At 38.7% G+C, this 11,330-nt stretch overlaps 1 protein-coding gene across 2 annotated transcripts; it reads right to left on the bottom strand.

The window, feature by feature from the left end:
• Nucleotides 1–376: 376 nt before the first annotated feature.
• LOC101415155 (lymphotactin-like) lies at nt 377–10,017 on the bottom strand. 2 transcript variants are annotated; one of them, XM_058310085.2, is made up of 4 exons: nt 9,918–10,017; nt 5,411–5,560; nt 2,759–2,873; nt 377–1,388 (listed from the first exon to the last, which is right to left on the bottom strand). In XM_058310085.2, exons 1-4 carry the CDS (start codon nt 9,979–9,981, stop codon nt 1,220–1,222), a joined length of 498 nt encoding a protein of 165 aa, XP_058166068.1. In that variant the 5' UTR covers nt 9,982–10,017; the 3' UTR covers nt 377–1,219. The 2 variants fall into 2 exon arrangements, with proteins under 2 accessions (XP_058166068.1, XP_071063663.1); XM_071207562.1 differs by lacking the exon at nt 9,918–10,017 and adding an exon at nt 5,702–5,715.
• Nucleotides 10,018–11,330: the final 1,313 nt, after the last annotated feature.

Here is an 11,330-nt window from a genome sequence, read left to right as displayed (position 1 = left end):
ACATATTGGTATTATGTAGTGCTTCCTTTGATAATGTGATGGATTCAAAAGAAGTGCATGCCCACATTCTTCCATAAGTCATATTATTATTATCTCTAGTAAATCCCTAGGAGATTTTTGGGAAGTGTAGATGCATAGTTCAATCAGTAAACCATTCCATTTATTTTCTTTAACTTTGCTATTTTTCGCCTCTCAGCAAGCATATTATTCTTAGTAGGAAGACCTAGTCCTTTCTCTTGACTTGAAGTTACCAAGACAAGGTCCGTCATTACTAGAGTCAGAGAGAACTGGATGTATACATCATCATCTCCTTGGGTAGTAGAACGATGAGCATTAAAGAAACCAACAATTCAGTGAATACACAAGAGAGCATGAGTGACTGACCAAATGAACATTTAATTAAAAGGCTATTGCAAATTATGATCGCTTTCAAGAACTTTTCCATATGGCAGGTTTTATGGCATTAAAGCTTGCTTGAAAGAAGCATGGCTTGTGTGGTAACTAGACTAGTAACAATTACAGAAATCACAGGAAGGCAGTGAGATTATTGTCTAATTCAAAGAGCATTGATTTTTACTTGAATGACATATCTTTTCACCAAAAATCTAATCTTTGCTCTCCCTACAAGTGAAAGTGCCCTGTCTTTTTCCCTTTCACAGGAGATCAAAAAGAAACAGGGAAGTAAGTGAGAGAGCTTGTTCAAAATCAAACTTGAGCAAAGCCACGTTTTGAGAAGTAGACCCTCAGAATGGTGTCAGGATGGCAGTTAGATTGTTTTCTCCCTTATTCCATAAATAGAACTCTGTTAGAATGACAAATTTAAATCGATTTTGAATTGTGGCCATTGTGGCGCTTGTCACTTATGACTTATCTGTAGAGGACCATTACAAGTTGGAACCCAAGAGTGATGCAAATAGCTTTCACCTCTGAAAAACAATGGCCAAAACCTCTACCATCATGGATACCATCAAAGGGAGGTACAGTTAGGACCTTTCCTAATACATAATCAGTAGGCTATGGAAGGGTTTTTAATAATAAATATTTATTAATTAGAGCATCTGAATGGATGAAGGTGAAAGACAAAAAATAACAATACAAAAAATAATAATTTGATAGAGGAAGTACTTTTTTCAAGGTAACTGTCATCTAGTAAGTCCATGAGCTTGTAAAGGGGAATGGGCTAGCTGGCTAGCAGGAGGGACAAGGTGCAAGGAGGCTGCTACCCAGTCAGGGATACAGCAGTGTTGGTGGATTGTTGAGCTCCTGTCGGCTTGATCTCGATCGTGTTTCTTCTCAATAAAGATTTGCTGTCCACACTTTTGACTGCTGCTTTCACCCAGTTGGCTTCTGGATCAGCACAGATTCTAAGGCCACGTCTGGTAAAAAAACTGCAATGCAAAGAAAAGACAAATGAAGTTAGGCATATTTTCAAAACCTCAGGGCCAAGAGTTGAGTTCATACTAGCCATGAAGGGACCTTATGCAGGCATTACTGGCAGGAAAAGTCTTTCAGAACCTTGAGGCCATAAATGAACATCTTTATCCATGATCTATTTTAACATAAAGGAGAGATATCTCCAGTTGATGTCCTGCTCCTTTGCTCACCATATTCACCAGCTTCTTTCCTCATTGGTGATTCCTAATGCTGTAACTAGACTGGACATTTGAGGTTATCTATTCTCATTATTACATATCCTAAAACCTAAACACACTCATCTGATTTTTTTGGCTAAAGAGTGAATTTCTTTATTTATTTTTAGGGCAAAGCTTGTAATTATGTGTTGGGAAGAGCTGTTACTCCTGGAAATGAGATCCTAAAAAGTGAATGGTATGATGCAGTATACTTTTTGACACTGTGTTTTTGAGATATGGCAAGTGAAAAAGCATGACACTCTACCTACCCCACCCTTCCCAGTGGAGGTGTGGCTATGTGGTCTAATCCTGACCTGGGCCAGTCTTCCATAAACTTATTCCTGAAAACCGGGTGCATGTAGTATTCTGGTTTCCAGTCTTACTCTTCTCCTAAGCTCAATCAGAGAGGAGGTTGATATTATTCATTTAATGGCCAAATTTCTGTGATAATCCTTTTTTGGTGGCCCTGCATGAAGAACGGCTGATATGGAAAAATAGAGGGGCTTTTGGTTAAGTTTTCTCCAAGTTGACCTATTTTTCCTGAGGAGGGTGTAGCAGTTTGATATAGTTGTGAATTTCAAAACAGATATTGAATTATATTTGTAAACTGGTCTATACCTTGGACTTAATTAAATTATGATTAGGGCTTTGATTGGGCCACGTCAGTAGGGTGGTAAGTCACTGGTGGGTGGGGACTCACAGATAAAAGACATGGCGAAAGATAGAGTTGAGCTTTGATGCTTGAATTTTGATGCTAGAGTTTTGATGTTGGAGTTTGATGCTGTAGTCTTGAACAGCAGCCTCGGGAAATAAATACCCAGAGAAGCTTGGTGGTTGTGAGGAAAGAGAAGCAAGACTCAGGAAGAGAAGAACCCAGGAAGCCTGAACCAACCCTGGTCGACTTCAGCAGCCATCTTTATCCAAAACTTGGAAATAGACTCTGGTGATGGAAGTAACTTGTGCTTTATGGCCTGGTATCTGTAAACTCCTACCCCAAATAAATACCCTTTAAAAAAGCCAACAGACTTCTAGTATTTTCCATCAGCACCCCTTTGACTGACTAATACAAAGTGCAACATTTCTATGTTGTACTTCATCCAGCCCAGCTTTTGGGGAGAAAAACTCACATGACTGCTTTCATGGCACCCTCCTTGATTATGTATCTCTTGATTTTGTGAACTGGCAGTGGCCGTGTAGTTAGACTTATACAGATGGCCTTTTCTGGGACTTCACTCCCGACACCTGATGAGGAAAACAAAAAAGACAAACAAAAATAAAACCTTAAGTCAACAATTATTAAGTTTTAGGGAGCAAAGGGAAACTATCACCTATTAAATTGCAAGAATATAAGTCTATTTGCTCCTTTCTGGAGGAGATAACCCATCTCTGCATCCTCAGTCTTTTGCATAAGAGTCTTCATAAATGTTAGAATAATTTAAAAGAATGCAGTAATAAGACTGTTTTAAGAGGCTTCATGGTAAAATAAAATAACAAGGTCTGATCTATCTCCATGCACATTTTTATCAAGATGTCATATGGCTAGCTGATGCTCCAATGATATTCATTCATTCATCTATTTAAACAATAGCTATCCAATGCCATTCATTGATTCATCTATTTAAACAATAGCTATTTATTGGGAACCTGTTAGGTTTCAAGTCATGCTGAAGACACTGATTAAGAAAGACATGGTCCTTGCTTTCATGGAGCATATCTTCTAGAGAGGGAGTCAGGCAGGAAACAGGTAAACAAATAAGATCATTTCAAAGAGTTGTAAGTGCTACAGTACAATAAATAAAATAATAGAGTGATGTGATAAAGAATAATTTGGAGAAGGTTGTATTAAATAAGGGGGAAGTAGTTTCTTTTTGACTGAATAAATAATGGTACTATCATTTCATATGGTAAAATGTGAACTATATAAAAGAAGTGGGTTATAAAGTATTCATTCTCAATAGACATGACCCAAGGGGAAATAAACATTTATATTTAGAGGCCAATCTTAAATTTTGAAAGGAAAACTAACTTGAGAGACTTAAGAGTTTGGTAAACTCCAATTGAATTTTCTAAGTGCTGATTTTCTCCTTAGCTGAAGACACTGGTATTTGCTTCCCAGAGATAAGTCAGCAAAAAAGCATCTAAAATCACAGTAGATAATCATTAAATTTGCCTGTCGTGCCACTGATACCAGAAGGCTTTTTTCAGAAGATGGAAATAAACAAAAGATGTTCATTAACTTTGCTTTTCTTCATCTCTCCTTCTTTTCAGCACTCCCAATGCTCTCTCTGAGCATTCCTTACCCTCTCTCTTGGCCAATTTGTTTTTAATTCTGAACCATCTCTGAACCCAGTGAAAGAAGAAAACCTGCTTTGTTCCCCTCTGTGTCTCTTACTACTAGAGAGAATGATTTCTCTCTATGAAGGATCTAACAGACTCTCAAGACCCAGAGAATAATACTCTAAACCACAAAATCTTTTCCTTATTCTCAACTATATTTGTGTATCTATGTTACTGGTTAAAATGTCACCATCAATCATGTTGGGGAGGAGAGTTGAAGCAGTGAAAGTTTTGTCCCTCTTTTGCACATAGGAAGCCAAGCAGAGCTTGGAGAGGTCATTCAAGTAAAGCACTTGTGGCCCTCCTTGGCTGCTGGCAGAGATGATCTTATCTACCCAGATCTGGTTTCCACCAAGCAGACCCTACTGCCTTGACAAAATGCCAATCGGTGCAACATTAGGCCTAACTTAGTAGTCTTATTTTTTTAGACTTTAACTTTTATGTTTCATCCATATTTTCTGCTTTGCACAAATTTTAGAGAGTTCCAGACTTTGCCACCTCTAGTCTTGGGCTTATTGGGAATTGATGACAAGGTTAAGATGTTTTAGTCTAAATGATAAGTCTACAAATTAAGACATTGTAAGGAAAGTTGATTAAAAACATTTATTATACACGAAGTGTATTTGTTCTTGTTACCAGAGCCACAAGGAAAAATAAATGCCATCCCATAGAAAAAAGTAATCTCTTAGGAAAAACGTAAGATGTGAGACTGGTTAGGAGAAGCTCTGTATGCCTGAGTCTCACCTGAGCATGTCTTGCAAGATTATTTGATGTAGCAGCGTACAAGACCTATTAGTTATTACATGGACTCTCACAAATTCAAGAAATTTATCACAAATAGTAACAATATTCATAGTAGTAATAACAGATTCTCCTTCATACCTGAAGGTTGATTACCTGGGTTTGAAGGTATGGGCTTCCAGTAATTTTTCTTTTTTAATGGAAAATATTGACTTGTTTCAGAACATGCTCTAGCCCATTCCTACAAGGTGACTAAACTCTCAAAAGTTTTTAGAATTTATCAATAGTAACTTGACAAAGTATTAAAGGTATATTTAATCATCACTGCCATTTCACAGCTAATATTAATCAAGAAATTATGATTTTAAAGTCATCTGAGGAGTGATCACAATTTATTTCAATTTAATCTCAGGTGAGAATGTGTTGTTAGCTTTACTTTATAGATAAGTAAGCTTAGGCCCAAAGAGGTTAAGAAATTTACCCCAAACCACCCAGTTAAGAAGAGTGGGAGCCCAGATTCTGAGTTCTCCCTGACTTCAAAGTCTACAAACTCCCCTAGAGCCAAAATTGTCCTTCCCATTTTGCATGTGGGAAGCCTGACGTTTCCTCAGGAAAGGCAGTTTACAGCAGTCAATGCTAAAACGTGTGCCCATTGGCCTCACGCCGCAGTTTCTTACACCATAAATAACATTACAACTTACCTTCCACATTGTAGGCCGTGAGGCAGCAGATCCCAAGGAAGGCCAGGATGAGAAGTCTCATGGCTGAAGTTCTGCTGAGCTGAGCTGGGAGAAGCTGAGGCACTGACTCCCTGCAAGCCTCTTTTATTCCTCCAATGGTCTGAGCAGTTCCTGCAGAGAGAGGGGACTTTCAAGGTGGGTGTGGAATCATGGAAATTCTTCGCAGTGCTTATACTTTTTTCATTTTCTTTGAAAAAAAAAAGAAAAAATCACCAAATAGTTCCTTTGCCCCCACTGGTGCTAACCCCATACCTTGTAGCGTTTTTCTCTTCTCCTGTGGTTAATGTGTCAATGAAACCAAACATATGCATAAAAGAAAGCGTGGTTGTGTCATCTCCTGCCACCACCTAAATTCAGATCTTCCACTGCAGATATGCCTGGTGGCCGGATCTGTGTCAGGGCCCAGCACAGGACAGGCCATAGCGCTGGCCCCAGAGAGTGTCATGGAAATGGGGGTCGGGGGGTGGTCAGAGTGGTCCCGCTTGTCCACCACCATCAGGTAACATCTGCTGTGACATGGGGCTTCCACTGCCATGGGTCACAGAGCCGAGGACGCCACTCACAGATTCCAATGGCGCTGAAGGGACACACTCCCACATGGAGCTCCTCGTTCCTTGGCCCTCCTTTCCTTCCCATTTCTCTCTTCTACTCCCATTGAAGCTGCACCCATTTCCTCACACCACTCTCCCCAGACTCCCAAGAAACATTTAAGTGAGAGTGTTTGAGCATGTCTGTGTGTACTTGTTTGCTGTATCAGAACTTAAGATATACATTTTTAAAAGCTGTTGTAATACCAACTTTTAATTTGGAAACAAAAGAAAGACAATGATCATAATTCTACCCTTCTGATATAATTTTCATTTTTAATATTTTTCCTGTCAGGGCGCGTTTGTATACATGTATTTACAGAACAGTGATCATTGTACTACCATTTAACCTTAATTTAAATAACTTTCCATGCTTCTTCATAGTTCTCATGTTTCTAATTTGAGTAGCAATATACCCACACACATTAAATTATTTTCTTATAACTTATTGTTATATAGATAACATCTGTAATGAAAATTTTTATGAATATATACTTTAATACCAGCTGAAACAGTTTCCTTTAAAACCAGGAGTCAGAGTAGTGGGTGAAACCATATGATCATTTTTATAACTCATACTACATATTGGCATATATGCAGTTTCAGTTTGAAACATCTTCAGAATGGTTTGAGGGTGTCAGTTGCTCAGGTACCTTTTTGGCACTCAGTTTTTATTGGTGGAGTTGGGATATTTTTGTTTTTTGTTTTTACGTAAGTATCTATAAAATATATTTGTTAAATATAATATGTAAATAAAAGGTCTGGCCATTGATATTAGGGATATGAAAATAAGTTCCTATATGCCCATTATAATTACAGCTGAACCTCTAAGATGGTTTTCATGAATAGCCTTTAGTTTTCCAGTCAGACTTCACTTCAGAGTCTGAATATATATTTTTTATAATAATTTTTTTATTTTTAAAGATAGTTTAGATTACAGAAGTGTTACGTAGAAATTATACGCAATCCCCATATGCCTCACTCCTTCCCCCTCTCACACTTTCCCACGTTAATAACATCCTTCATTCACGTAGTAGATTTGTTATAATTGTTGAGCACATTTTGGATTATTGCCACTCAACATTGATTATACTATACATTGTAGTTTACACTTTCTCCTGCACAATTTTGTATGTTATGACAAAATGTATAAAGGTGAGTCTGGAGGACATTCCAGAGGTTACACTTATGCAAGTCTCAGCAGGATCTCATTGACTGCTGCAGTAAACAGTGCCTCAAATAACAGGGCTCCTGATGTCTAGAGACATCCAGAAACTATAAGCAGAGCAGGCAGCTCAGGAATTCAGTTGGCCTTACTTTGAAATTTATGCTCCCCAGTGTAACAGATTCATTTCTAGGTTCTCTACACATAGCTCTTCTGCTCCTGTTATTTGAACCCGTAATTAGCACTATATTTGATAAATATATGTCCCAGAGACTTAAATCTTTGGTCCATCCACGTGTCAACTGAGCCCTGAATTTCAGCAGAGTTGCAATACCTACTCTCCAGTTCTTTGGGCTCACCTAGGACAACTAACAAGGAGATGATGATGGACAACATCCATTGCAAGAATAGAGAGTGTCTGCAACTGCAAGCAAGATAGCAACATCCTTCTGTCCCATGGGATCTAAGCCCCATCTCAGTCAGAAGCAGAGTGGGCATCACCATCTTTAAACCCTCAAGATTGCGGAATGAACAACGGATTAATATTTACTTATTATTGTTGTAGTATAGCCTTTTTATTATTCTAGTAATGGAAGAACTCATCATTGATGTAAAGACAGTAGCCTAATGTATTTTTGTTATCTCTCCCTATCTACACAATCAATACAAAACCTCAGAACACATCTTTCCACTCAAACTGCTTCTCCGCCTTACTGCCTCACATACCTAATGATTCTATCTTCTATCCAATCAGCAAATACAGGAAACTTGGGGTCATCTTAAACTTCTTGCTGTCCATTATTCCTTCTCAACCAATCTGCTACTTATAGCTTTAAGTAGATCTTCAATATGTTTACTCCTTTCTCTCCACTTTGTTGAGGGTAGGCCGTCATCACCTCTTCTTAGAAGTATTGAAGTAGACCAACTGGTTTCCCAGGCCTTGGTCTCCTTCCTTGCCAGTGTGTTCTCCACAGCACTGAGTCCAAAGTCTTTTTCTAAACATGTCCTTTCCCTACAGAGAACATCTTTTCTAATCACATTGCCAACTGGGTTCATTTCATATCTCACATTGTCATGAACAAGGTTCTTCAAGATCTAGTGATGCTTTTCTTTTCAGTCTCACTTTCCACCACTCACTCACATGCTCCCAAACCTCTAACCAGAAAAAACATGTAGCAGACTAAATGTGCCATCCGTTTTTTTTTACAATTTATTTCTTATTTGTCTCCCCGTCCCTCCTCCCCGCCGCCCCCCCCCCCCCCAATTTTCTACTCTCTGTGTCCATTCACTGTGTGTTCTTCTGCGTCCGCTTGCATTATCCAGCAGCACTGGGAAACTGCATCTCTTTTTTTGTTGCATCATCTTGCTGCATCAGCTCTCCATGTGTGAGGTGCCACTCCTGGGCGGGCTGTGTTTTTTTCACGCAGGGCAACTCTCCTTGCAGGGCACACTCCTTGTGCATGTGGCATGCGGGGACGTCCTTGAGTGGCACGACACTCCTTGAGTGCTGCAGCACTGAGCATAGGCCAGCTTACCACACAGGTCAGGAGGCCCTGGGAATCCTGGACCCTCTATATGGTAGACAGATGCGCGATCAGTTGAGCCTTGTCTGCTTCCCTCCGTTTTTATACTACTCTACTTTCCTGCATGTTGCTTCCTTTATTAGGAGATCCACCCCTAGTCCCTAAGCAGATACTTGTAAATTCCTCCTCTCCCTATAAGTCTAGGTTCAAACAACTTTTCATGAAAAGTTTTCCCTAAATCCTGTAGATAAAATTAACTTCAACATCCTTTATACACCTTTGGATCATTATCCCCCACCCCTGTTAGTCACTAATCTTATTGTAGCCACTATTTGATTACATTTCTACCTCTCTCTATACTTGGCAACCTTCTTGAGAGTTGGGAACTTTCTTTAGTCTTCTCTGAGTCCCCAGAACTAACAGAAGATCTGGTGTGTAGCAGTCAACTCAGAAAATATTTTTATGAATAAATGAACTCTTTTTGAAAGACCAAAATTATTGTCCAGCAAAGTGAAGGATGACCATCCAAAATCAGAAAGCCAGGAGACAGTGCCAGTTTTCGACCAAATAGACAATTTAACCAATGGCTGAAATTTTATTTAGCACATTGAAATGGAATTACTTAAACTCCTAAAATGACTTATTCACTTACAGGTTTTCAAAGCATACGCCACAGTTTCTGGTGGAAACAAATTAAGCAACAACCAAGGAAGTAGGAACGTAGTGCAAAAATGGGCATAATCTACTGATGTGTGGACACTGATTGGCAACACCTGCTGAGGGTTATTAGTTAAAATGAGCTTAAATCACCCTTGACTCCACTCTTTCTCTTACATGCCCCACCCAATCTTTTAGCAAATACTGTTGGCTTTGGGTCAAAATAGAATCAGAAGACTTTGCACCACACCCACAACCACCCAACTCCCAGCCACCATCACTTCCCACTGGCCTGGTGCAGCAGCTCCCAGCTGGTCCTCCTGCTTCCTCCCTTGCCCTTTCAGTCCATTCCCCACAGCTGCCCAAGTGAGCCTTTCAGAATGTGTCACATCATGTCACTTTCTGCTCAGAACCCTTCAATGGTCCCCATTTTCATCTGTGTTAAATCCAAAGCCTCTTCAAGGACTGCTAAGTGCCCCTATTTTGTGTGCTTTCCTTCCCCTTCACTCTCTGGCATCCCCTCCTGCTATACTCACTTTTTCTCTTACTTGTCTCCAGTGACAACGGCCTCCTTTGTTGTTTCTCAGTCTTGTCAGTCATGTTCCTGCCTCTGGGCCTTTGCACTTGTTTTTCTCTGTTTGGTGTTTTCCTCAGACATAAGCTTGGCTCACAGCTTACCTTTTTCAATTCTTTGCCCAAATGTCAACATCTCATTGTGGCTTTCCCTGACCACCAAATGTAAAAGTTCACACACACACACCAAGCCTGGTATCATGTGATCTGTCTTTGCCACCCTATTTTCACCCATATCACTTAGCAATTTCTAGTTTAGCAATAATTTAACTTTTTAATTTTTTATTGTCCATCTCCTTCAAGGATTTGTCTTTTTTTCTGCTCTTTCCCTTGGAATCTAGGGCAGAGACTTGCACAAAGTAGGTGTTCAATTAATATAATCCTGAGTGAATGTAAGTATATATGAGTAAGTATATGAGTGTGTGAGTATGAATATGCATATTCAAACATATGTGTATGCACCTCCATGGTCTGGTATTCTGGAATATGGGTACTGTTTCTATATTTGTGACAAGATAGTGGAATGGTAGAAAGCATTTTTTAAAGAAAGCATTCTTTTTTTAGGGAAGAAGATGGAAATGAAAGGACAAGTAATGATATTCTATGTCTCTTTGTATTTTATTTTCTGGTCTGAATACTTAAATTCATTTTAAATAAATTACTTTGTATTTCATTATATGCTTATTAGCCATAAGGACTTCTTCTTCATCAGAAAGCTTGCTTGAATCATTTTCCCATTTTTTAATTGGGTCATTTGACTTTTTATTTGTATGTCATAATGCTTTATATATTCTTCATACAAATTCTTTGTCACTTATAGGTGTTAGAAATCTTTTCTCTCAGTTTGTAGTTTGTATAGGTTTGTAACGTGTGTTTTCTGTTAGTCTGTAACTTATCTTTATGTTGACTTTGATCAACAGAAGTTCTTAATTTTGATGTAGTCAATTTTATCAATTTTTTATTATGGTTTGTGCATTTTGTGCCTTAACAGATTCTTCCCTTCCCCAAAGATAGAAAGATATTTCTGTCTCCATTTTCTACTAAAAGTTTTAAAGTCCTCCATTTGACATTTAACATTTTTATATTTTAATCTCTCCAGGTATTGATTTCTGTACATGGCATCATATAGACATCCAAATGCATTTTTTCTCTTTAGATAACCAGATTTCCTACCTCTGGTTATTGAATAATTCTACTTGTCGGGCCTACACTACTTCTGTCAAATATGAAAGTTCCATATATGTGTGAGTCTGTTTCAGATTCTCTATTCTCTTCCATTGGTCAATGTGTTTATCCCTGCACTAGTACTGTGCTATCTTAATTACTTATATTACCTTATAATTTAAGCTTATTTTCTAGTAGGACAACCTCCTTGT

Source organism: Dasypus novemcinctus, chromosome 13, assembly GCF_030445035.2.
Source record: "Dasypus novemcinctus isolate mDasNov1 chromosome 13, mDasNov1.1.hap2, whole genome shotgun sequence".
Taxonomy (NCBI): Eukaryota; Metazoa; Chordata; class Mammalia; order Cingulata; family Dasypodidae; genus Dasypus; species Dasypus novemcinctus.
The sequence above is the reverse complement of the archived record's forward strand: the minus strand, read 5'-3'. Positions and strand labels throughout refer to the sequence as shown.